Consider the following 26,641-nt stretch of genomic DNA (forward strand, 5'->3'; position numbering starts at 1 on the left):
AATAAATAGTTATATTAGCTATTACATAGCCATTCACAGTTTGACTACACTGATATGTATGCAGTGTGCTTTCTTCAAATAAATATTGACGTTTTCTCGCTTTTGAAAGAAAAATAACATTGACATTCAAAGCGCCAAAATTCGAAAATATGACCGTCGGACAAAAAAAGGACATGTTCCTCCTACTCACCTAACGGTTGTAGGCTATGCTTTTGCATTTCTCCATGTGGCATGCACAAGCGTGTGACTGTTTTAAGTTCGTGTTTTAATGTTCATTGCACTGTCAATTTGCAAAGGAATAACAATATATATAAAAAATTATATAAGAATCGCCTGTCTCAGTGGTGAGTGGCCTATAATTTCATGCAGATATTATTAGTGTTGGTTATATATCAAATAATGTTGTCTAACATGTGTCATAATCGCATCTGAAGTATCCTATAAGTATTACTGTAATTGTAAGTGAGGCATGCCGAGATGATGTACTGATTCAAAATCTGTTTGAATGTGAAATTAGGGTGGCCTATAGACAGACGTGTCTATAGACGGCTTGAATAGCCCCATAAAATAAAGCAACTCTATAGTCACAGCAAAACTAACATTATGTGATTTCATAATCACACTGATATTACTAGACACTCAATTCAGAAGTAACGGGGATGTCATATAGCCCATGTTTGGATATGAGTAACAATATTTGCAGCATTTTTCATTTTGAACACTATGTAGGCAATTTACGCTCCAGCTCAGATATTTAATTCCAATATATAGGCCTACTTTCAATAGCCTATATTTTCTTCTGACTGAGTAAAGGAAAGGCTACAGTGTAATGCAAAATGATTCATGTAGGTGCATTTATCACAACTGTAGTGCTGAGTAACCTCGGCTATCATGAAAGCATGGGGATCTAGATAAAAAGGTCAAATGCTAAAAGAAAAACGACAACAATCGAATAATCAGTGGACAACTGAATTTATTCGTCTCACAAATGACAACAGTGCAAAACATTGATTAGCAATATTCAAATAGAAGACAATACAGAAAAATGACGGCCGTCTACATTCTATTTCGACCTATTTTGACCTGACACGCCAATCAGAAAATGAAACAAACAGGTTAAACAATGCAGACCTGTAGTCAGTTGCTGTCTTTGGTACAAAATAAAACGTCAATATTAGCAAACGCATGCTTTCACAGTTCATTACAAAATGTACTTGTTTCCCTATTTACAAAGTGCAAATAAAATCGAAGAGAATCGCCACATCAGTCAGGCTACCATTAGATTGGTCATTTATTACCAATGGTATGCATGGAAAAGGAGAAGAAAGTTATAGGCTACAGCTTTTTAGTCAAAATATCATGAGTTTAATTAACCGTGACAAATGGGACAAAATAAGACATTTGCTATGGTGCACAAGAGTACAATGGTTGAAGAGGGTCATCTTTTTAAATTGTTACAGTCTAGAGAAGTTAAACGATACAATGTTGTTCCTCGTTTCATTTGAAATGGTCGGTATAGCCTACTAAACCCATCTCAAATTCAGTTATTATATGATTGTGATTGAATTGAAAGACAAATTCCTCTTCACTTTAACCAGCCATTAGGCTTACATTAGGCAACATCCCAAAACGCAAGATCATGTTGCCGCTCGAGATGTTGAGTTGTTAGGGAAATGTTGTGGGCCTAAAGGTTTTTAATGGATTCAAATTATTGTTATAGTTCCAGTGGCATATAATCTTGTCACATTTGTTTCGCAATGGAGCAAACTGGAGTCAAAACCTATATGGAATGTGTTCTTATCAGGTTACAAGGAAACGTAACTCGGCCTGAGTTCATGATAGTCTTTATGGTTGAAATTGAGGCTATCATGTCTGAAAACATCCAAACACATTGCAACAAAGGAGAGGTAGATTACATGTTTGCTACTCTCTCTCCACCTCTTTATCCCAGTCAGGATTGTCCCATGTATATTCATAAATTCATGTGCGCCTGAATGTATAGCGCAATGGATACTCTATTGTTCATAGTCGCCAAATCATAAGGTGTATGGCCTCCGGAGTTGTGCCTTGCGGCGTCCTTCGTACAACCAACAAGGAGCTGAACCACGTCAAGATAGCCTTCTCTTGCGGCTAGATGCAATGGAAGATTGCCGTCGTTGTCCAAGAGGTTGACGTCTGCGCCATGATCTATCAGGACGCGTAGGGTGTCCACGTATCCATCCCTTGCAGCATCATGAGTGATAGTGAGACCCCTGACATGGTCGCGCACGTTTGGATTTGCGTTAGCCCTCAGCAGCGCCTCCGCGATGGCTGGGTTACCAAGTTTCATCACCTGTAAAATATAATGAGAAGAGGTTATAGAGCAGGATAATTACACACAAGTAATAATATAAAGACAAAATGTACCCTATAGGATGTAAAAGCTACAGTTTTAATATAAAATATAAATCATTTAGGGATATGTTGCAGAGACACAGGTCTAGATTTACACCTATGTTTTCAAAAGGAATGATCAAAAATAAATCGTACCCACAAAAATATTTATCAGTCCTGGGATATAAATGATTATCTTCACCTTTTTTTATTCATCTTCAGACCTAAATGCTGTAGACCAATTACCGTCTGATAAACAGAGTACACTTAATTAAATCATAGAGCCTTAGTTGATCATCGGTATTTAACTAAGTTTCATGATAGGCCTATATATTTTTCATTTGGAAGAGAGGAGCGATACGAATAGCTCATTACAGTTTTGTGGCAGTTTTTTTGTTTGACACAGTGTTGTGTCATAGGCCTACTTAGATTATATATATTTTTTAAATAAGGTCAAGTTTGAGCGCTTTGAATAAAGTATGCCAATTTGTAAATTGTCATTATACATTCAACAGGCTAAAGCAACTTGTCCTAAATCTCTCAAAAACGTGTGTTATGGTTCAGTCAATGAACCATACTTGAAACCCTTTTCTTGTAGCATTTTCATCTGTGCCCTGTGCCCTATGACATGGTAAGAGATTAGCCTATCTGAAAATCTATGCAGCTTGGTCATATGAACAGGCTGTCCAAATCAACCAAGTCTTTCACAATCTGCAATGTGTTCGTTTTTCATATTAGTTTGATTGTGTAACTTGACAAAACAATAAACGGTAGTTACATTCCTATAGCAAACATAGCATGTTGGGACTCCCATGTGGTACAAGGAAGTTATTCAAAGGTATCGGTCAAGGAGGTAACAAAACAAGCAAATCAATACCGTATAAGTTCTCAACCACCATAATTGAAGTATGAGATGAAAAAACAGATAATTTTAACTATATTTCTATAAATCGAGAAATATTCTTGTTGAAAACGATTAACGTTTTCATAGGCCTATTTGAGTGTGCATGCGGGCCCAAAGTGCATGGGGTCATGCAGGGTCTTGATGTTTCTATCTTATTTTCTTATCACTACTGATCAATGATCTAAGGCACACATTATTCTTTAAAAAACAACATAATCACATTATTCAACGAGATTTCATAGTGAACCCATGTGATTCACCATCTTCATTAAGAAATATAATGCTGCTAATCTTTTAGCCTACAAAATGTGTAAAACAACCATATTACATTGCATTTAGAGTGTTGTATTCTGTATTTCACGTCTCTGGTAAATCATATATAAATCATTCATCTACATTGTTTTTTTTTGTGGTTCAGATAGTGCTACTAAATTAAGGCCTATAAATCACTTTAAAGCCCTCTAATTCCACAAATCATACAATACAATTATGACATCCAACATAGTAGTCTATGCTTTATAAGGCCTTGAAAATCACTTGGATTTTTTAAAGTAAATCCAAGTTACAGAAATTGTATAGCCTCTTAATACCTTTACCACTTTGTCACCAAAGCACACCGTTCAGTCTATTTGACATTATGTCAATGCACAAATATGCTAATATGTTGTAGTTTAAGTTGAAATCGATCATATAACTTCTGAATAGACCGAATAATGAATTTATAGATTTAGGCTTCATATAAAATGCTTTACCAACCTGTAACGGTGTCCTTCCGAATACATTGTTTGCATTAACATCTGCTCCGTTCTGTAATAACATCTCAACTTCTGCCAAGTCTCCTCTCGCAGATGCGCTGCTCAGTCTGTTTGCCTCTCCAGTCATTCTTGGTGGACGAAAACAATAAAGAGAATAAGGTTATATAATACAGGTTAAAAACCTTGATAGGCCTCCTCTGTATGTGCTTGATTTTGGTTGTAAGACTTGGTTGTGACACAAGGCACTGCTAAAGTGTAGTAAATAGTCTGTAGCCCTCTGAAAGAAATTGGTAGGCTACACTGCCAGGGTCCGCCTCCCTTTTTAATGCCATCCCACTGTAACAACTCGCTTCGGCACGGAAAACAACAGGGATGTCACGCCATTTCTAACTCAAATTCATGGTCATCATCACCTTCCTTAAAAATATTGATTTTCATCACGTTGGATTGGTGTTTGGGATTTCCAATAGAGGACCAAGACGCACGAAGTTGAAAAATGTCAAACTAATTCCAATCGTCCAGCTGCAGAGTTGACGTTCATACTTATTATTGAACCCCGTTCACGTGCAGTCGGTAACATTTGAGATTCTAAAATAGAGTACATGGATATTCCCCATGTTTATGTATAGGCTAGGCCGGTGTTATTCCAGATTATTTTACTCAACTCTGCAGGTAGCATAGCCTACCCTCATTAGATTTTAACCTATAGCCCGATAATGTATTCTAAATGCAGAGAGAGAGGGGGGGGGTCCATGAAATGATATCATCCAACAGTTACAACGCATTAGGCTACAACTCACATTCAATGTCCAATTCGACCTTAAGTAAAAACCCATATTAAACTATTCTGTTTCATAGACAGCCTACTCCGTTCGCTAGTCTACTTCACTCTGGGACTGACAATATAGGTTAGCCTACAGGTGCAACTCCCCAAAATGCTGGTCTGCTGCTCTCAAAAGCGTTGCTTTTGTCCTGCAACTGTATCCATGGCTGCCGTTTCGATAAGGGCTTGCAACTTTGTAGCGTCTGATTGCCGACTTGCTCTCTCACCAGTCCCGGATGAGAAAGAGAATAAAAAATATTCTGACAACGTTAGGTTATCCAATGACATTTGGAGAGATGCTTGTTCAGACTTTTATGTAAACTTCCCGCCCATTTTCAAATGATGATACTTGGTCTGGATATCGTCCTTCTTTTGGTTCATTAATAGTAAAGCGTTTGTTCAGACAGTGCGCGGGAACAGTTTCGTCATTTGATAAGCAACGTTCTCTTCTTCCACTTAGCACAATGTAGCAGTATAGGCGACCATCTGTTACAATTAAAATAGTTAGACTACTAAACTTTTGTAAAGGTGGGTAAATCAATAAAAAAATCAACCACACCACGGAGTTTACGGGACTTAGTAGCGTTTCAAGTTCAGCCTGCAATAGGCATATGCCGGGTAGGTGTAGCCTAGTCGTGTAGGAATATTAAACAGAAAAGCTTACACGATTTTCGATTTATAGCCTAGACTTGATATAACATCCCCTACTTACTAGATACAACACCTCAGCATCAGTTGTTGAATGAGTTCACTCATTCGATTGGTTGGCAGTCAATATTTAGATGGGAAAAAAACGCTGATTTTGACATAACTTATTTTTTGAAATACAGAGCCATACGCCCACATAACAGTCGATGAGAGCAAGAGAAGGAGGGCGGGACAAAAAAAGACTGCAGTTGTGACGATAGCCTGGGCTTCTTTCCCGGTTGTAAAATAACATTTTCATAACCGAAAAATGCCACGACGTGTTGCTCTAGAACAGTTAATATTGCTTTCTGGTTAGTTTCGGTAGCGCTCTATGGGAAAGACAACAACGATAACCTAAATCATAAGCATGATTCTTTTGCTATGAGGCCTGTATGCCTAGATGAGGTATTGAAAGCCCAGTCTTTATCATTTCAACACCCCTTTGATAAAATGAGGGATGGAAAATATTCAAAGGCAGAGCTAGGATGCAAGAATTGATATTCCATGGGATTGATAATTTGAACAATAATTTGAAATCTTTGCCACATGCGCCGAATACAAGTGTTGACTTCAACGTGAAATGCTTACTTACAAGCCCTTAACCAACAGTTCAGTTCAAGAAGAAGAAAATATTTACCAAGTAGGTTAAAATAAAAAGTAATAATAAAAAGTTACACAATAAGAATAACAATAACGAGGCTATATACAGGGGCACCAGTACCGAGTCAGTGTGCAGGGGTACAGGCTAGTTGAGGTAATCTGTACATGTAGGTGGGGGCGAAGAAACTATGCATAGGTAACAAACAAAGAGCGAGTAGCAGCAGTGTACAAGGGGGGATGTCAATGTAAATTGTCCGGTGGCGATTTTTATGAATTGTTCAGCAGTCAAATGACTTGGGGGTAGAAGCTGTTGAGGAGCCTTTTGTTCCTAGACTTGGCACTCTGGTACCGCTTGCCGTGCGGTAGCAGAGAAAACAGTCTATAACTTGGGTAACTGGAGTCTCTGACAATTTTATGGGCTTTCCTCTGACACTACCTATTATATAGGTCCTGGATGGCAGGAAGCTTGGCCCCAGTGATGTACTGGGACGTTCACACCTACCCTCTGTACCGCCATACGGTCAGATGCCAAGCAGTTGCCCTACCAGGCAGTGATGCAACCTTGTCAGGATGCTCTCGATGGTGCAGCTGTAGAAACTTTTGAGGATCTGGGGGCCCCTACCAAATCTTTTCAGTCTCTTGAGGGAGAGACTGTGCCCTCTTCACAACTGTCTTGGTATGTTTGGACCATGATAGTTCATTGGTGATGTGGACATCAAGGAACTTGAAACTCTCGACCCGCTCCACTACAGCCCCGTTGATGTTAATGGGGGCCTGTTCGGCCTGCCTTTTCCTGTAGTCCACGATCAGCTCCTTTGTCTTGGTCACATTGAGGGAGACGTTGTTGTCCTGGCACCACACTGCCAGTTCTCTGACCTCCTCCCTATAGGCTGTCTCGTCGTTGTCGGTGATCAGGCCTACCACTGTTGTGTTGTCAGCAAACTTAATGATGGTGTTGGAGTCGTGTTTGGCCACACAGTCATGGCTGAACAGGGAATACAGGAGGGGACTGAGTACACACCCCTGAGGGGCCCCAGTGTTAAGGATCAGCGTGGCAGGCTTGTTGTTGCCTACTCTTACCATCTGGGGGCGGCCCGTCTGGAAGTCCAGTCCAGGATCAGCAACCATCACTCCTGTGTTCCAATGGCACGTTGTGTTTGCCTCACAAGTCCTCAACTGACAGCTTCATTAAATAGTATCCGCAAAACACCAGTCTCAACATCAACAGTGAAGAGGCATCTGTTTCTCAAACTAGACACTCTAATGTACTTGTCCTCTCACTCAGTTGTGCACCGGGGCCTCACACTCCTCTTTCTATCCTGGTTAGAGCAAGTTTGAGCTATTCTGTGAAGGGAGTAGTACACAGCGTTGTACAAGAGCTTCAGTTTCTTGGCAGTTTCACACATGGAATAGCCTTCATTTCTCAGAACAAGAATAGACTGACCAGTTTCAGAAAAAAGTGACTTGTTTCTGGACATTTTGAGCCTGTAATTGAACACACAAATGCTGTTGCTCCAGATACTCAACGAGTCTAAAGAAGGCCAGTTTTATTGCTTCTGTAATCAGCACAACAGTTTTCAGCTGTGCTAACATAATTGTTAAATGGTTTTCTAATGATCAATTAGCCTTTTAAAATTATAACTTGGATTATCTAACACAACGTGCCATTGAAACACAGGAGTGATGGTTGCTGATAATGGGCCTCTGTACACCTATGTAGATATTCCATAAAAAAATCTGCTTTTTCCAGGTACAATAGTCATTTGCAACATTAACAATGTCTACGCTAACCCCTTCATCCCAAAGTTTTTTCCTGTAATCTAATTTAATATGACTGAAGATGCAGAAGTTTGCCAGACCCCTTCTAATAGGGTATAACAGACTTGTTAGAACTTTGACCACACGCCTTCTAGACGGACTACATGCCCTCTATCAAATCAAAACTGGAATATTTAGTCAAAACAAAGATTGTAAAAGTATGCTGGACATTTATAGAATAAATAATACCTGGTTTGATGTTTCTGTGACAAACAGTGAATTAGTTATTGATTCATACCAAATGGAATTTTATAGATTTTATGTATTTCTATCAAATCAAAACTGGAATTTTTCCTCAAAACAAAGGTTGTAAAAGTATGCTAGACATTTCTAGAATAAATCGTATCTAGTTTGATGATTCTGTGACAAACGGTGCATTAGTTATTGATTTTTGGCGAAAATCTGTTGAATGTCCGAATGTGTGAATATAAAACCAACTTTACCTTGGTCCTATATTTGGCCCAAATACAGACATCTATAATTGGTTTAGATTTGGTGCGGGCCTTAATTTGGCCCAAACATAGACATCTATATTTCACAAGTTTGGACAGCACAGCACAACACAGTACAGTAGAGCACAGCAGACTACAATACATTACATTACAGTAAAGAAAAGTAGAGTATATTACAGTACAGTACAAAACAAAAGAGCACAATAGAGTACTGTAAAGTAAATAAAAGTATTGTTCAGTACAGTATAATGTACTGTATTGTACCCTACTCTAATTAAAATATACTCTACTGAACTAAACTGTACTCTACTATACTATATTAAACTGTACTGTACTCTACTGAATTAAACACTACTGTACTCTACTGTAGTCTACTGTACTGTACGTGAAATTTATTTTCGTAGGATAGCCGGAGGCAAAGTCATTATTATGTGTTGGGTGATTAGTTGACGCATCTTGTGTGCTTGACATCACTCCGAGCCCTTACCAAAACACAAAACAATGGCAGACAATTTCTCTCACCTTGGATCTAAAACCAGTAGTAGCTAACCACCAACTTCAATGACAGTTATCTTAAAATTAAAAGACATATCTAATATTCCCACTGTCACGGCTTCTAGGAGTAGTGGGTGGAGAGTCAGGCGCAGAGAGCAGAGTTAGTTCAAACGTGGGTCTTTATTCCAGGAACAGAGTAACGGTCACGCCAAACACACGGGCGTATAAATAACCAAGTCCAAGAAACAGGACAAAACCGCCCAGAAAAAGGAATCCATATAAATCCACACACATGAACAGAAAAACAAGCCCGCCCCAAAGCAGGCGGGCATACCGGGTTTAAATAGCCCAAAACAAAACCCAAACAAGAAACAGGTGAAACTAATCAGACAAAACTAACTGAAACAGAAAAGGGGATCGGTGGCAGCTAGTAGGCACGGTGATGACGACCGCCGAGCGCCGCCCGAACAGGAACCATCTTCGGCGGGATTCGTGACAGTACCCCCCCCCCCCCCCCTGACACGCGGCTCCCTCAGCATGCCGACCCCGGCCTCGAGGGCGACGCGGATGGCGAGGCGCAGGGCGATCCGGATGGAGGCGATGGAACTCCCTTAGTAGCGATGGATCCAAAATGTCCCACACCGGTACCCAGCACCTCTCGTCCGGACCGTACCCCTCCCAGTCCACAATGTTCTGCAGGCCACTCACCCGGTGTCTCGAGTCCAGAATAGCTCGTACCGTGTACGCCGGGGACCCCTCGATGTCCAGAGGGGGCTGAGGGACCTCCGGCACCTCACCTTCTTGTAGGAGACCAGCTACCACCAGCCTGAGGAGAGACACATGAAACGAGGTGTTAATACGATAGTAAGAGGGGAGTTGTAATCTGTAACATACCTCGTTTAGCCTCCTCAGGACTTTAAATGGCCCCACACACTGCGGCCCCAGCTTCCGGCAGGGCAGGCGGAGGGGCAGGTTTCGGGTCGAGAGCCAGACCCTGTCCCCTGGTGCGAACACAGGGGCCTCACTGCGGTGGCGGTCAGCGCTCTTCTTCTGCCGTCCACCAGCCAGGGCGCCTTAGAGCACTGCACCCACTCCTCCACCGCAGGAGCTTCGGTCTGACTCTGATGCCACAGAGCCAGGACCGGCTGGTAGCCCAGCACGCATTGGAATGGCGACATGTTCGTGGAGGAGTGGCGGAGTGAGTTCTGTGCCCATGGGACGTACCTCGCCCATTCTCCTGGCCGGTCCTGGCAATACGACCGCAGAAACCTACCCACTTCCTGGTTCACTCTCTCCACCTTCCCATTACCAGAGGTCAGGCTGACCGAGACCCCAGACGTTCCATAAACGCCCTCCAAACTCGGGACGTGAACTGGGGACCCCGATCAGATACAATGTCCTCCGGCACCCCGTAGTGCCGGAAGACGTGGGTAAATAGAGCCTCCGCAGTCTGTAGGGCCGTAGGGAGACCAGGCAATGGGAGGAGATGGAAGGACTTAGAGAACCGATCCACAACGACCAGAATTGTTACGGTTTTCTTGCGGTGAAGGAGAGGAGGACCAAAATGCAGCGTAGTAATTTTGATACATGGTTAATAAACAAATAAACACGAACAATACAAAACAAGAAACGTAACGTGAAAACCTAAACAGCCTATCTGGTGCAAACAAACACAGAGACAGGAACAATCACCCACAAAACACTCAAAGAATATGGCTGCCTAAATATGGTTCCCAATCAGAGACAACGATAAACACCTGCCTCTGATTGAGAACCACTCCAGACAGCCATAGACTATTCTAGAATAACCCCACTATACCACAATCCCAATACCTACAAAAACCCCAAGACAAAACACACCACATAATAAACCCATGTCACACCCTGGCCTGACCAAAATAATAAAGAAAACACAAAATACTAAGACCAGGGCGTGACAAGAATGGTAGTGTTTCCCTGAGACGGGGGAAGATCGGTAAGGAAGTCCACCGACAGATGAGACCAGGGCCATTGTGGAACAGGGAAGGGCTGTAGCTTCCCTCTAGGCAGGTGCCTAGGAGCCTTACTCTGGGCGCACACCGAACAGGAGGAGACATAGAGCCTCACGTCCTTAGCTAAGGTGGGCCACCAGTATTTCCCCCTAAGACCCGCACTGTCCTCGCAATACCTGGATAACCTGAAGACGGTAGTGTGTGAGCCCACCGAATCAATTGATCACGGAAACCAAGCGGCACGTACCCGAGACCGGTAGGATCATGTGAAGGCGCAGGTTCCAACCACAATGCCCGCTCGATATCCGCATCGACCTCCCATACCACCGGTGCCACCAGCCTAGAAGCTAGAAGGATGGGAGTAGGATTGATGGACCGGTCCTCAGTGTTATAGAGACGGGACAGCGCTTCGGCCTTAGTGTTGAGGGAACCTGGTCTATAAGAGATTGTGAATCTGAATCGGGTAAAGAACATGGCCCACCTAGCCTGACGAGGATTCAGTCTCCTTGCCGCCCGGATATACTCCAGATTGCGGTGGTCAGTCCAGATGAGGAAAGGGTGCTTAGCCCCCTCAAGCCAGTGTCTCCACACCTTCAGGGCTTTCACCACAGCTAACAACTCCCGGTCCCCCACATCATAGTTTCGCTTCGCCGGACCCAGCTTCTTCGAAAAGAAAGCGCAGGGGCGGAGCTTCGGCTCTCGCGTTCTGACCTTAGTTCCTTTGTTATGTCTTTGTTTTAGTTTGGTCAGGGCGTGAGTTGGGGTGGGTAGTCTATGTTCTTTTTTCTATGTTGTGGTTTTGTGTTTGGCCTGGTATGGTTCTGTCACGTTCTGACCTTAATTTCCTTTGTTTTGTCTTTATTTAGTATGGTCAGGGCGTGAGTTGGGGTGGGCAGTCTATGTTTGTGTTTCTATGTTTTTTTCTATTTCTGTGTTTGGCCCGATATGGTTCTCAATCAGGCAGCTGTTTATCATTGTCCCTGATTGAGAACCATATTTAGGTAGCCTGGGTTTCACTGTTGGTTTGTGGGTGTTTGTTTCCGTGTGTGTGTTTGTCACCACACGGTACTGTTTCGGTTTGGTTATTTCACGTATTCGTTTATTGTTTTTGTATTTCATAGTGTTCAGTGCTTTTCTTATTAAAATCGTCATGAACACTTACCACGCCGCATCTTGGTCCGATCCTTACTCCTCTTCAGACGAAGGGGAGTGTCACGCCTTGGTCTTAGTGTTTTGTGTTTTCGTTATATATTTTGGTCAGGCCAGGGTGTGACATGGGTTTACGTGTTGTGTTTCGTATTGGGGTTTTATAGGAATTGGGATTGTGGTTGATTAGGGGTGTGTCAAGTGTAGGCTTGGCTGCCTGAGGCGGTTCTCAATCAGCAGTCAGGTGCTTCTCGTTGCCTCTGATTGGGAACTGTATTTAGGTAGCCTGAGTTCGCTTTGTATTTCGTGGGTGATTGTTCCTGTCTCTGTGTAGTGTTCACCAGATAGGCTGTAATAGGTTTCACGTTCCATTGTTGTTTTCGTATTTATTTAGTTATTTCATGTATCGCCGTTTTCTTTATTAAAGATCATGATTAACCACCACGCTGCATTTCGGTCCAACTCTCTTTCGACAAACGAAGAACGCCGTTACAGAATCACCCACCACACACGGACCGAGCGGCGTGGTTACAGGCAGCGACAGCAGGAGCAGCGAAAGGAGGACGTTATGGACAGCACTGGCATGGATTATACGACGTGGGAGGAAATCGACAGGTGGGCGGCCGACCCAGAGAGAGTGCAGGAGCCCGCATGGGATTCGCTGGAACAGTGCGAAGAAGGCTATAGGCGAATGGAGTTGGAGAAACAGACACGGCGGCGCAGAGCGAAACCCGAGAGTCACCCCAAAAAATTTATTGGGGGGGGGGGCTCAGAGGGAGAGTGGCTGAGTCAGGAGATGGACCTGAGCCAACTCTCCTTGTTTATCGTGAGGAGCCAAGGAGGAGACCAGAACCAGAGCCGGTGTTAGAGGTGAGCGAAGATGAGACTGTGAAGGAGTTAATGGGGAAAGTGGAGTGGAGAGTAATGAGGGAGTTGCTAGCTTGGTGCTATAGATATCATATTCGTCCGACGGATCGTGTCGGGGATTTGATGGCACCTGAGTTAGCGCTCCATACTCGTCTTGAGGTGCGTGTTAGTCGGCTGGTGAAGTTGGTGCCAGCCTCACGCACCAGGCCTCCTGTGCACATCCCTAGCCTTGCACATCCTGTGCCACCTCCACACACCAGTCCTCCGGTAGCAGCTCCCCGCACCAGGCTTCCTGTGCGTGTCCTCGCTCCAGTATCACCAGTGCCCGCACCACGCATCAGGCCTACAGTGCGCCTCGCCTCTCCTGCGCTGTCGGAGTCTCCCGCCTGTTCAGCACAGCCAGAGCCTTCCTTCCCTCCTGCGCTGTCGGAGTCTCCCGCCTGTTCAGCACAGCCAGAGCCTTCCTTCCCTCCTGCGCTGTCGGAGTCTCCCGCCTGTTTAGCGCAGCCAGAGCCTTCCCCCTCTCCTGCGCTGCCGGAGCCTCCTGCCTGTTTGAAGCAGCCTGAGCTGCCAGTCTGCAGGGTGCTGTCACTCTGCAAGGAGCTGCCAGTCTGCAGGGAGCTGCCAGTCTGCAAAGAGCTGCCAGTCTGCAGGGTGCTGTCAGTCTGCATGGAGCAGTCAGAGCTGTCAGTCTGCATGAAGCAGCCAGAGATGTCAGTCTGCATGAAGCAGCCAGAGCTGTCAGTCTGCAAGGAGCTGTCAGCCTGCAAGGAGCTGCCAGTCTGCAGGGAACTGTCAGTCTGCAAGGAGCTGTCAGTCTGCAAGGAGCTGTCAGTCTGCAAGGAGCTGCCAGTCTGCAAGGAGCTGTCAGTCTGCATGAAGCAGTCAGAGCTGTCAGTCTGCAAGGAGCTGCCAGTCTGCAAGGAGCTGTCAGTCTGCAAGGAGCTGTCAGTCTGCAAGGAGCTGCCAGTCTGCAAGGAGCTGCCAGTCTGCAAGGAGCTGTCAGCCTGCATGGAGCAGTCAGAGCTGTCAGTCTGCAAAGAGCTGCCAGTCTTCCAAGGAGCTGTCAGCCTGCATGGAGCAGTCAGAGCTGTCAGTCTGCATAGAGCAGCTAGATCCGCCAGTCAACCAGAATCTTCCAGATCTGCTAGTCAACCAGAATCTTCCAGATCTGCTAGTCAACCTGAATCTTCCAAATCCGCCAGCCAGCCAGGATCTACCGGAGCCTACTACCTACCTGAGCTTCATCTCAGTACTGGGCTTCCTCTCAGTACTGGGCTTCCTCTCAGTACTGGGCTTCCTCTCAGTACTGGGCTTCCCCTCAGTTCCGGGCTGCCCCTCAGTTCCGGGCTGCCCCTCAGTTCCGGACTGCCCCTCAGTTCCGGGCTGCCCCTCAGTCCCGAGCTGCCCCTCAGTCCCGAGCTGCCCCTCAGTCCCGAGCTGCCCCTCAGTCCCGAGCTGCCCCTCAGTCCCGAGCTGCCCCTCAGTCACGAGCTGCTCCTTAGTTCTGTGGGGTTCTGGGTGAGGACTATTAGGCCATGGTCGGCGGCGAGGGTGGATTATCCCAGGACGCGAAGGGGAGGAACTAGGACATTAATGAAGTGGGGTCCACATCCCGAGCCGGAGCCGCCACCAATGACAGACGCCCACCCGGACCCTCCCTATGGTTTTGAGGTGCGTCCGGGAGTCCGCACCTTGGGGGGGGGGGGGTTCTGTCACGCCTTGGTCTTAGTGTTTTGTGTTTTCGTTATATATTTTGGTCAGGCCAGGGTGTGACATGGGTTTACGTGTTGTGTTTCGTATTGGGGTTTTATAGGAATTGGGATTGTGGTTGATTAGGGGTGTGTCGAGTGTAGGCTTGGCTGCCTGAGGCGGTTCTCAATCAGCAGTCAGGTGCTTCTCGTTGCCTCTGATTGGGAACCGTATTTAGGTAGCCTGAGTTCGCTTTGTATTTCGTGGGTGATTGTTCCTGTCTCTGTGTAGTGTTCACCAGATAGGCTGTAATAGGTTTCACGTTCCGTTTGTTGTTTTCCTATTTATTTATTTATTTCATGTATCGCCGTTTTCTTTATTAAAGATCATGATTAACCACCACGCTGCATTTCGGTCCGACTCTCTTTCGACAAACGAAGAACGCCGTTACAGGGAGGAAATCTGCCGTTACAGGTTCTCGTTCGTTGTCTCTGATTGAGAATCATACTTAGGTAGCCTTTTCCCACCTGTGTTTTGTGGGTGATTATTTTCTGTTTAGTGTTTTCTGCACCTTTCAGGACTGTTTCGGTTTTCGTTTATTTCACGTTGTTATTTTGTATTTTCAGTGTTCAGTAAAATAAACATCATGAACACATACCACGCTGCACATTGGTCCAACATTTCATACTCCTCGTTAGAGGAGGACGAAGAATTCCGTTACACCCGCACAAAAGCAGGCGGGCATACCTGGTTTAAATAGCCCAAAACAAAACCCAAACAGAAACAGGAAAGGGGATCGGTGGCAGCTAGTAGGCCGGCGACCGCTGAGCACCGCCCGAACAGGAAGAGGAACCATCTTCGGCGGGACTCGTGACACCCACACCCCAATAACATTGTTGCCGAGGTGGGCTTGTTAGTTAGCTACAGGGTGTGAGTCACCTCAGCCATTTGTTACCTTTATTTAAGTAGGCAAGTCAGTTAAGAACAAATTCTTATTTACAATGACAGCCTACCCTGGCCAAACCCGAACGATGCTGGGCCAATTGTGTGCCGCCCTATAGGACTCTCAATCACAGCCGGATGTAATACAGCCTGGATTCAAACCAGGAACTGTAGATGCTGTGCCTTAGGCCACTGCGTCACTCGGGAACCCATAGACATAGGCTTCAGGAGCTAGCTGGTTAGATATGATTCCACCACGGGCAACAACAACTGGCGACAAGTTCGTTTTCAGACAAATATGTTAAACTCATAGTGTATCCACTGACCACCACATTTAGAAGGATAGCTAAATTACCAAAATGTTACTGGCAAACTAATTGTGATTTCATATTCTTTGATACATTTGGTTTAACTTGCTCATATCGAGTAACAGACAGTTTGTGGAAAGGTAAAAATAACAATAAGTGGACTAGTTTTATGAATCGGACAGGGAAACTAAAATAGATATGTAGCTAGCTGGTGAGGGTTTCATTTATTCTCCAGTTAATTAAGCTGAAGCTGGGTTTCCCGAGTTGTTCGGTACTTCTATATCTGCATTGCTTGCTGTTTGGGGTTTTAGGCTGGGTTTCTGTATAGTACTTTTTGACATTGGCTGATGTAAAAAAGGGCTTTATAAATAAATTTGATTGATTGATTGACTTACTGCTCATGCTGGCAAGCAAGCTAAACAGACGTCTCTGCAGCGTATCTGTGTGATGTTTGTTAGCATCCCTATTTGTCAGACTTTTATGTAGGATTAATAACCTAGCCTACTTAATTCCAGTGGTGGAAAAGTACTCAATTGTTCAAGAAAAGATAGGAAAATGACTCAAGTAAAAGTGAAAGTCACCCAGTAAAATACTACTTGAACAAAAGTCTAAAAGTATGTGGTGGTGGAAAAGTACAACATTGTCATACTTCAGGTGAATTCAGAAAGAGTGGGACATCATATAAACTGAGACAGCTTAATCCTGACACGTTTATTTCTTGGTCTGACATAAAACATTTTGTTGTTTCTAAACCACATGACCAAAATTACATCCCTTCATTGGTGTGACATCATAGAGGGCCGGAAGCTCACCCGGCTCAGTGACAGCTGTTTTTCTGTTTTGATGTTAAGGTTATAAAACGGTAATAAATAATGCACTGTCCCAAATTGTGATGTAAATGTGCATACTATGAACTGGTCAATCAAAACACATAAAAGAGTTGCCAATATTAGGTTTCAATTTTGTAATTCTGTTTTTTTTTTGTCATCCCACTACCATCCATAGTTAGCTAAAGTAAAAGAGCATGGAATAGCTAAAGTGGGACAGACTTACAGTATAAGCTTTTCCAGTTCACATTACATTACCCTGTGCTTAGGTTAGGCAGAACTCGGGTTCTTGTAGTACTATTCATGTATTTCTTGTACTGTTATTGTCACGGCTGGCTGAAGGACTGGACCGAGGTGCAGCACGGTAAGCGTACATTTGAACTTTATTTAAAAATGACTCCGACAAAATGAAGAACAAAAAAAACACCCGTGAAGCTTTGGGCTATGTGCCCTGAACAACTACAAAGTTAACTTCCCACAAAACAGGTGGGGGAAAAGGGTACCTAAGTATGGTTCTCAATCAGAGACAACGATAGACAGTTGTCCCTGATTGAGAACCATACCAGGCCAAGACATAGAAATACAAAACATAGAAACAAGGACATAGAATGCCCACGCTAGTCACACCCTGGCCTAACCAAAATAGAGAATAAAAAGCCTCTCTATGGCCAGGGCGTGACAGTTATTTGAGTGAATTCAGAAAAAGTGGGACACTTTTTGCGTTTCTGTCTTTTGTAACTTCTTCCGACATCTAGCCAACATATTAGCCCAACACATGATAGATATCTGAAATCGTCAGATGTTTCCAAATAACACACAATTGAATTGAATGGTGTCCCAGTTGATCTAACCTGCTTGATCTAGTCTACCGAATGCAAACTGAAAATAGGATTTTGACTCAGTGTACACATGCCTCCTGTGAATATGATATCAACATTTACTTTGTGTGTGATTAGGAAACATCTCGAGGATTTCAGAAATGTATCACGTGTTGGGCTAATATGTTGTATAATGTCGAAGGAGGTTACAGAAGACTGAATTGCAAGAAGTGTCCCATTTATTCCATATTCCCCCGACATCAAATTCTTTATATTAAGCAAACCAGACTGCACCATGTTATTATTTTTTAAATTACAGACAGCCAGTGGCACATTCCAACACTCAGACATTATTTACAAACGCAGTATTTGTGACCGCCAGATCAGAGGCAGTAGGAATGACAACGAGTTATATTGATAAGTGTGAATTGGACCATATTACTGTCCTGCCTGAGCCTCCAGGTGTCGGGGAAAATGTATGGGAGTAAAAAGTACATATTTTCCTAATCCTCTTAGGCAAAATTGGCAAAATAGACATACCCAAAATTAACTGCTAATCATGTGTAATTGCATGATTCTGACATGCCAAAACTTGGTATATTTGGAAAGAAGATATCTGGGAGATTATGAGGAAATTATGAGAAGGTAGATATGAGTTACACAGTTCAGAATACACAAGATCAAGCACACACAAAGTAACCGTTTTGTTATTTTGAAAGTAATCTTTAATTGACATCCTATCAGTGAGTTATTGATGCCCAGAGCTGGAAACACATCAGATGGCTTCCACAACATGTGAACAATATCAGGAAAAAATGGGATTGATAGAATTAACAACTAGAAATGGGCAGTTGTTTTTCGTAAGTGGTGTCAGGTGTGGTCACAGGACGTTTCAAAGTGTCCCTAAACCTCTCCAAATCAAATGTATTTGTCACATACATATGGTTAGCAGATGTTAATGCGAGTGTAGCGAAATGCTTGTGCTTCTAGTTCCGACAATGCAGTAATAACCAACGAGTAATCTAACTAACAATTCCAAAACTACTACCTTAAACACACAAGTGTAAAGGGATAAAGAATATGTATATAAAGATATATGAATGAGTGATGGTACAGAGCGGCATAGGCAAGATGCAGTAGATGTATCGAGTACAGTATATACATATGAGATGAGTATGTAAACAAAGTGGCATAGTTTAAAGTGGCTAGTGATACATTTATTACATAAAGATGCAGTAGATGATATAGAGTACAGTATATACATATGAGATGAATAATGTAGGGTATGTAAACATTATATTAAGTAGCATTGTTTAAAGTGGCTAGTGATGTATTTTACATCAATTCCCATTATTAAAGTGGCTGGAGATGAGTCAGTGTGTTGGCAGCAGCCACTCAATGTTAGTGGTGGCTGTTTAACAGTCTGATGGCCTTGAGATAGAAGCTGTTTTTCAGTCTCTCGGTCCCAGCTTTGATGCACCAGTACTGACCTCGCCTTCTGGATGATAGCGGGGTGAACAGGCAGTGGCTCGGTGGTTGTTGTCCTTGATGATCTTTATGGCCTTCCTGTGACATCGGGTGGTGTAGGTGTCCTGGAGGGCAAGTAGTTTGCAGACCTCACTACCCTATGGAGAGCCTTACGGTTGTGGGCGGAGCAGTTGCCGTACCAGGCTGTGATACAGCCCTACAGGGTGCTCTCGATTGTGCATCTGTAGAAGTTTGTGAGTGCTTTTGGTGACAAGCCAAATTTCTTCAGCCTCCTGAGGTTGAAGAGGAGCTGCTGCGCCTTCTTCACGATGCTGTCTTTGTGGGTGGACCAATTCAGTTTGTCTGTGATGTGTACGCCGAGGAACTTAAAACTTACTACCCTCTCCACTACTGTCCAATCGATGTGGATAGGGGGGTGTTCCCTCTGCTGTTTCCTGAAGTCCACAATAATCTCCTTAGTTTTGTTGACGTTGAGTGTGAGGTTATTTTCCTGACACCACACTCCGAGGGCCCTCACCTCCTCTCTGTAGGCCGTCTCGTCGTTGTTGGTAATCAAGCCTACCACTGTTCTGTCGTCCGCAAACTTGATGATTGAGTTGGAGGCGTGCGTGGCCACGCAGTCGTGGGTGAACAGGGAGTACAGGAGAGGGCTCAGAACGCACCCTTGTGGGGCCCCAGTGTTGAGGATCAGCGGGGTGGACATGTTGTTATCTACCCTCACCACCTGGGGGCGGCCCGTCAGGAAGTCCAGTACCCAGTTGCACAGGGCGGGGTTGAGACCCAGGGTCTCGAGCTTGATGACGAGTTTGGAGGGTACTATGGTGTTAAATGCTGAGCTGTAGTCGATGAACAGCATTCGCACATAGGTATTCCTCTTGTCTAGATGGGTTAGGGCAGTGTGCAGTGTGGTTGAGATTGCATCGTCTGTGGACCTATTTGGGCGGTAAGCAAATTGAAGTGGGTCTAGGTTGTCAGGTAGGGTGGAGGTGATATGGTCCTTGACTAGTCTCTCAAAGCACTTCATGATGACGGAAGTGAGTGTTCCGGGCGGTAGTCGTTTAGCTCAGTTACCTTAGCTTTCTTGGGAACAGGAACAATGGTGGCCCTCTTGAAGCATGTGGGAACAGCAGACTGGGATAAGGATTGATTGAATATGTCCGTAAACACACCAGCCAGCTGGACTGCGCATGCTCTGAGGGAGCGGCTGGGGATGCCGTCTGGGCCTGCAGCCTTGCGAGGGTGAACACGTTTAAATGTTTTACTCACCTCGGCTGCAGTGAAGGAGAGTCCGCATGTTTTGGTTGCGGCCGTGTCAGTGGCACTCTATTGTCCTCAAAGCGGGCAAAAAATTATTTAGCTGATGTTATTGAGGGTGTAGCGAAATGATTTTGTTTCTAGCTCCAACGGTGCAGTAATATCTAACAAGTAATATCTAACAATTTCACAACAATATACACAAATCTAAGTAAAGGAATGGAATTAAGAATATATAAATATATGGATGAGCAATATCAGAGTGGCATAGACTAAGACACAGTAGAATAGAATACAGTATATACAAAAAGTATAAACAAAAATATGTAACCGTTTTTAAAGTGACTAGTGTTCCATTATTAAAGTGGCCAGTGATTTCAAGTCTATCTATATAGGCAGCAGCCTCTAATGTGCTAGTGATGGCTATTTAACAGTCTGATGGCCTTGAGATAGAAGCTGTTTTTCAGTCTCTAGGTCCCAGCTTTGATGTACCTCGCCTTTTGGATGATAGCGGGGTGAACAGGAAGTGACTCTGGTGGTTGTTGTCTTTTGATCTTTTTGGCCTTCCTGTAACATCAGGTGCTTCAGGTGTCCTGGAGGGCAGGTAGTTTGCCCCCCTAGTGATGCGTTGTGCAGACCGCACCATGCTATTTGTTCAGTATGAAAACACAATTTCTACCATTTCAACCTCACTCAAACATTGTGGTGGTGTTATGGGGTATCAAGTATCCTTTCAACTTCTCTAAAGTGTCAGAATTTTTGCACACTGGACGTTTACCACCCTCTGGAGAGCCCTGCGGTTGCGGGCGGTGCAGTTGCCGTAGCAGGCGGTGATACAGCTCGACAGGATGCTCTCAATTGTGCATTCGTAAAGGTTTTTGAGGGTTTTAGGTGCCAAGCCAAATTTCTTCAGCCTCCTGAGGTTGAAGAGGCACTGTTGTTCTTTTTTTCACCACACTGTCTGTGTGGGTGGACCATTTCAGTTTGTCCGTGATGTGTACGCTGAGGAGCTTTCCACTTTCTCCACTGCGGTCCTGTCGATGTGGATAGGAGGGTGTTCCCTTTGCTGTTTCCTGAAGTCCACGTTCAGCTCCTTTGTTTTGTTGACATTGAGTGAGAGGTTGTTTTCCTGGCACCATACTCCCAGAGCCCTTACCTCCTCCCTGTAGGCTGTCTCATCATTGTTGGTGATCAAGCTTACTACTGTTGTGTCTTCTGCAAACTTGATGATTGAGTTGGAGGTGTGCGTGGTCATGCAGCAATGGGTGAACAGGGAGTACAGCAGGGGGCTGAGCACGCACCCTTGTGGGGCCCCAGTTTTGAGGATCAAAACCTCCATCGAAGTGGAGGTGTTGTTTCCTACCTTCACAACCTGGGGGCGGCCCATCAGGAAGTCCAGGACCCAGTTGCATGGGGCGGGGTTCAGACCCAGGACCTCGAGTTTAATGATGAGCTGGAGGTACTATGGTGTTGAATGCTGAGCTGTAGTCAATGAACAGCATTCTTACATAGGTATGCCTCTTGTCCAGATGGGATAGGGCATCGTCTGTGGATCTATTGGGGCGGTAAGCAAATTGAAGTGGGTCTAGGGTGTCGGATAAAGTAGAGGTGATTTGATCCTTGACTAGTCTCTCAAATCACTTCATGATGACAAAAGTGAGTGCTATGGGGCGATGGTCATTTGGTTCAGTTACCTTTGCTTTATTGGGTACAGGAACAATGCTGGCTATCTTGAAGCATGTGGGGACAGCAGACTGGAATAGGGAGAAATTGAATATGTCCGTAAACACTCCAGCCAGCTGGTCTGTGCATGCTCTGAGGACACGGCTAGGGATGGTGTCTGGACCGGCAGCCTTGCAAGGGTTACCACGCTTAAATGTCTTTCTCACGTTGGCTTAAATGTCTTTCTCACGTTGGCCACGGAGAAGGAGAGCCCACAGTCCTTGGCAGCGGGCCGTGTCGTTGGCACTGTTATACTCAAAGCGGGCATCTCATGTCTCGTGTCTGAGCCGTTGAATTGCGACTCCACTTTGTCTCTATACTGATGTTTTGCCTGTTTAATTGCCTTACGGCGGGAATAACTACACTGTTTGTATTCGGCCATATTCCCAGTCACCTTGCCATAGTTAAATGCGATGGTTCATGCTTTCAGCTTTGAGTGAATGCTGCCATCTATCCACGGTTTTTGGGTAGGGTAAGTTTTAATAGTCACAGTGGGAACAACATCTCCAATACACTTCCTGATAAACTCAGTGACTGTATCAGTGTATTTGTCGATGTTATTGTCGGAGGCTACCTGGAACATATCCCTAGTCCACGTAATTTAAAACAATCTTGAAGCATGGATTCCAATTGGTCAGACCAGCGTTGAATAGTCCTTAGCACGGGTACTTCCTGTTTGGGTTTCTGCCTATCGGAAGGGAGGAGCAAAATTGAGTCGTGGTCAGATTTGCCGAAGGAAGGGCAGAGGAGGGCCTTGTAGGTATCCCGGAAGTTGGAGTAGCAGTGGTCAAGTGTTTTAGCGTGAGTACTACAGTCTATGTGTTAATAGAACTTCGGTAGCATTTTCTTCAAATTTGCTTTGTTAAAATCCCCAGCTACAATAAATGCAGCCTCAGGATATGTGGTTTCCAGTTGACATAAAGTCCAGTGAAGTTCTTTGAGGGTCGTTGTGGTATCGGCTTGGGGGGAATATACATGGCTGTGACTATAACCGAAGCCAGCCATTCTTCTTCCCAGAGAGATATTTATTCCTGTCTGCACGATGAACTGAGAACCCAACTGGCTGTACAGACTCAAGACAGTATATCCCAAGATACTCTGTTTCACGGAAACTTGGCTATGTTACAATCCCTGATGTCTCATTGGAAGGAAATCCTCGCCCTCAGCTCGTCAACTTTATTACCCAGAGATTGAACATTAGCGAGTAATATACTCGGAAGCGGTGGGTGGTGTGCGTGCCTCCTGAGTCAGACTAGAAGTCCACTCTTCTCCGCCGGCAATATTTTGGATCTGCCTCTGGATCAGTTCAATTGCCCGGGTATGAACAAAGGATGCGATTTGGGAAAGTCGTATTCCTGGTCGTAATACTGGTAAGTTGTCGCTGCTCTTATATCCAAAAGTTCTTCCCGGCTATATGTAATAACACCAAAAAATATCTGGCCTAGTAATGTAAGAAATAACACATTTAAAAAACGGTAAAGTTGTGTAGGGGCTAGAAGCACGGCTGCCCTCTCTATAGGCACCCTTTTCAGTAAGTGGCATACGTCTGTAAATTAGATAATTGCCAGTGTGCTTTTACATATTTGTAATCCATAAATTATATTTGTTCAGTATAAAAACACAATATATACCATATCAACCTCACTCAAACACTGTAGTGTTGTTATGGGGTATCCAGGGTACATTCAAGTGTCCTTTCAACCTCCCCAAAGTGTCCAAATGTGGTAATTGTACTGTTTTTGCACACTGGATGTGCCTTAAGTTATTGTTCACTATAAAAATGAATGTCTACAACACCAACCTCTCTCAAACATTGTGGTGGTGTAGGGGATATCCAAGTGTTTTCATCATATTTTTCATGCATCATCAGATAACATTGGCAGTAGGCTAGATTTGTTCCAATTTAAGCATTCATTTCATACACCCCATGTAGCTATAGCTCAAACACAGACCAAATCTAAGATGTTTGCTGTTTGGTGAAAACGTTGTGTACAATAAACATTTTCACTCTCAGGGCTGCTGATCAATAACGGTAGGTCACAGGCAGACAAATAAGACATCCTCATGATCTGTGGAGTCCCGGCTTTCGGTGTGAATCAACGTATTCCGTGTTAATTTCGTTTATGCTTCACAGCGCTAACCGGAATGTAGGTAGCAGCCATCTTGAAATTAGGTCTGTATACGGGCATTTGTATGCCCATATATGGTAGTAAGTCACACCAAAGATTGTGCACAGATCAATAGCCAAGACACTCAGCTTTCCGCAGACACACTGCTTTTGCAAATAGGGACTACCGTTCACATACCAGACTGAATTGAAAATAAATAAATAGGATCCTCAAATATTGGGACTTTACATTTAAGAGGTTTAGGGTTAAACTTTGTGCATACAGTGAAGGCGCAAAGTTACAATGTTGCAGATAGAGCCCTCTTGGAGACTTTTTGTGCTTATACATTTCATTCCATCTGCAATATTCAGACCATTGTGGCAAAATTAACCATATACATAGAAAATAAAAGAGGCTTCTAGAGGCCAAAAGGCCGTTTTTGCATGGGCAGCGCCATTGAGGACTTCCACTATGCTTCCACCATTTTAAAGTAGTCAAAGTAGGCCCAGACAATTTGGTGGGGATTCCAATGGATTGTAGCCTAAATGGCACTGTGCCCATGCTGTCACTGACACTATAGATGGGTTAGCTGACAACGTCACAAAAAGGATGTGCACGCTTCAATGGGGAGTTGTTGTGATTCTAGATGGCCAGGTAGCTACCAACAATTACAAGAAACTGCCATGTGGGGAATCATAAGTGACTTGTTGGAGCTAGTTTCATCTTGTTCTTGATACCATGTCTTGTTTTGAGGTGTTTTGGCTGATTTCATGTCAATGCTAATATGGCTCAAATTCGCTAGCTAGTTAACCAACAACTGTAATGATGTATTTGAGAGATAAACGCTCATTGTGTACATGTATTTATGTTCTCAATAAACATTGGAGACAAAATATAATTGACATGTTGTCAACAATATATATTTTTTTTAAGTATTTTTTTATTTAACCAGGTTGGCCAGTTTAGAACAAGTTCTCATTTACAACTGCGACCTGGCCAAGATAAAGCAAAGCAGTGCAACACAAACAACAACACAGTTACACATGGAATAAACAAATGTACAGTCAATAACATAATAATAATCTAAGCCAACCCTGTCTGTTTTTCCACCTAGTTGCTCACGAGTCGGTTGTGTTGCTAAACATCCAACCCAACCCGTATATAATAGAGAAATAGTAATGGTGTCTTTTTGTAGGCACTAACTCCACTATGGTTCATGGAACAATCCCTATTGAGAAAATGAATGGCGTTTCAGTAGGGTTTTTGGATAAACACTGAAAATAAGGTCTGTGGTAGCCTAAACACTGGCGTAGGAGATCTTATATGTTTTGTTCTATGAGATAATGTTAATCAGCTAACATCCGTTTTTGTAAATTTTGAAGAATGTATGTTATAAAAATTTTTAAAAGCACATAGGCTTCATAATTCATAGTCATGTTAACTGGCTACTATTATATCACAGAACAAAACGTATAAGATCTCCTAAGCCTGTGTTAAATTAAGACCTTATTTTCTGCGTTTATTGCAAAATCATATTCTGTCCCCATTGATTTTCCATATAGCGATAGCTGAAACAACCAGAGCGAACTATTTTCCGGGTTTTAGGACTACAAATTGGCGAGCTCTATGGCACAGATATAAAGATGAGTCCTCTATCAATCTCTATTACGTTATCCCACTTTGTGATTGCCGTAAAGAGAAGACAAAGCCGTGAATACCAACCAGAAAAAAAGTGACGATAACAGAGAATTGAAATTCATTTAAGTCGTAAAACCCAACCCAAAGTGCGGCATTTGCAACTTACATAGCTACCGCATATATATATGTATTGAGTTTACTTAAGCAGATATTTACATGATATCGTACTCACCATTTGCTTGAGTGAGTGAGGCGAGAAAGCAAGTGATAGCTAGACGAAGAATCGCGTTTAAGCAGTCACTGTGATGGCCTCCGATAGCATGGACAGAGAAATGATTCTTGCTGACTTTCAGGTGGGTTCGGACTTTCCTTAGGATACAAAACTATCTAGATTGCTAGTTTAATTATGTTGAACCTTAACATTAAACAATAGGCAGTGTTAACGTCAACAGCAATGTCTCGTCAGCTGACACGGCAAACACATTAGCTTACTAGCAAGCTAGCTAACACGATAGCTAGCGAACATTAGATGCGTTACTAATGAACGTTAACTAGGTAACGTTACGTCTAGACGCAGGAGCGAGTTAGCTACTAAATAATTGCATTGTTGCATAGCATTTCGTAAAGCTGTCTACCCCAAAAGTATCCGAAGTCAGCAATATAATATACCAGTATGTCTGGTAGCTATCTAACAGTACTGTTATACGTCAATTTAGCGAACGAACGTTAGTTGTTAGCTAAAAAGCTAGCTAGTTAGTAAAAGCTGGGATCATCGTAGCTAATTATAGAGTAATTTTAAAACGATATAGCTACCGTTAGCTTGCTTTGACATTTCTCAGCGAAGATATATGCTGTATGAATTGTAAATGTTCTCAACTGAGTTGGTTAGCTAGCTAACTTGTGTTTGCTTAACTCTCAAACTAACGTTAGGTA

At 43.7% G+C, this 26,641-nt stretch overlaps 2 protein-coding genes across 5 annotated transcripts in view; one reads left to right on the forward strand and one right to left on the reverse strand.

The window, feature by feature from the left end:
• Positions 1-953: 953 nt before the first annotated feature.
• On the reverse strand, positions 954-26,050 carry cdkn2c (cyclin-dependent kinase inhibitor 2C (p18, inhibits CDK4)). Of its 4 annotated transcripts, XM_020499127.2 has the most exons (4): positions 25,941-26,050; positions 9,616-9,733; positions 4,034-4,160; positions 954-2,332 (listed from the first exon to the last, which is right to left on the reverse strand). In XM_020499127.2, the coding sequence occupies exons 3-4, from the start codon at positions 4,157-4,159 to the stop codon at positions 1,973-1,975; spliced, it is 486 nt and encodes a 161-aa protein (XP_020354716.1). In that variant the 5' UTR covers position 4,160; positions 9,616-9,733; positions 25,941-26,050; the 3' UTR covers positions 954-1,972. The 4 variants fall into 4 exon arrangements, with proteins under 4 accessions (XP_020354716.1, XP_020354714.1, XP_020354715.1 ...); XM_020499125.2 differs by lacking the exons at positions 9,616-9,733; positions 25,941-26,050 and adding an exon at positions 5,568-5,703; XM_020499126.2 differs by lacking the exons at positions 9,616-9,733; positions 25,941-26,050 and adding an exon at positions 4,951-5,548.
• The window catches only part of faf1 (Fas (TNFRSF6) associated factor 1), an 82,333-nt gene continuing 81,434 nt past the window's right edge, over positions 25,743-26,641 (forward strand). The window contains exon 1 of the mRNA XM_020499122.2: positions 25,743-26,061. Within this exon, the coding sequence (XP_020354711.1) occupies positions 26,014-26,061 (48 nt within the window). The 5' untranslated portion in view covers positions 25,743-26,013. The remainder of the gene's footprint in view (positions 26,062-26,641) is intronic.

Source organism: Oncorhynchus kisutch, linkage group LG13 (genome assembly GCF_002021735.2).
Source record: "Oncorhynchus kisutch isolate 150728-3 linkage group LG13, Okis_V2, whole genome shotgun sequence".
Taxonomy (NCBI): Eukaryota; Metazoa; Chordata; class Actinopteri; order Salmoniformes; family Salmonidae; genus Oncorhynchus; species Oncorhynchus kisutch.

Coding starts and splice junctions, on each gene's coding strand:
- cdkn2c (XM_020499127.2), bottom strand. CDS start 4,159: ATGACTGGAGAGGCAAACAGACTGAGCAGCGCATCTGCGAGAGGAGAC. Junction 2,333..4,033: donor TCGGAAGGACACCGTTACAG/GTTGGTAAAGCA, acceptor TATATTTTACAG/GTGATGAAACTTGGTAACCC.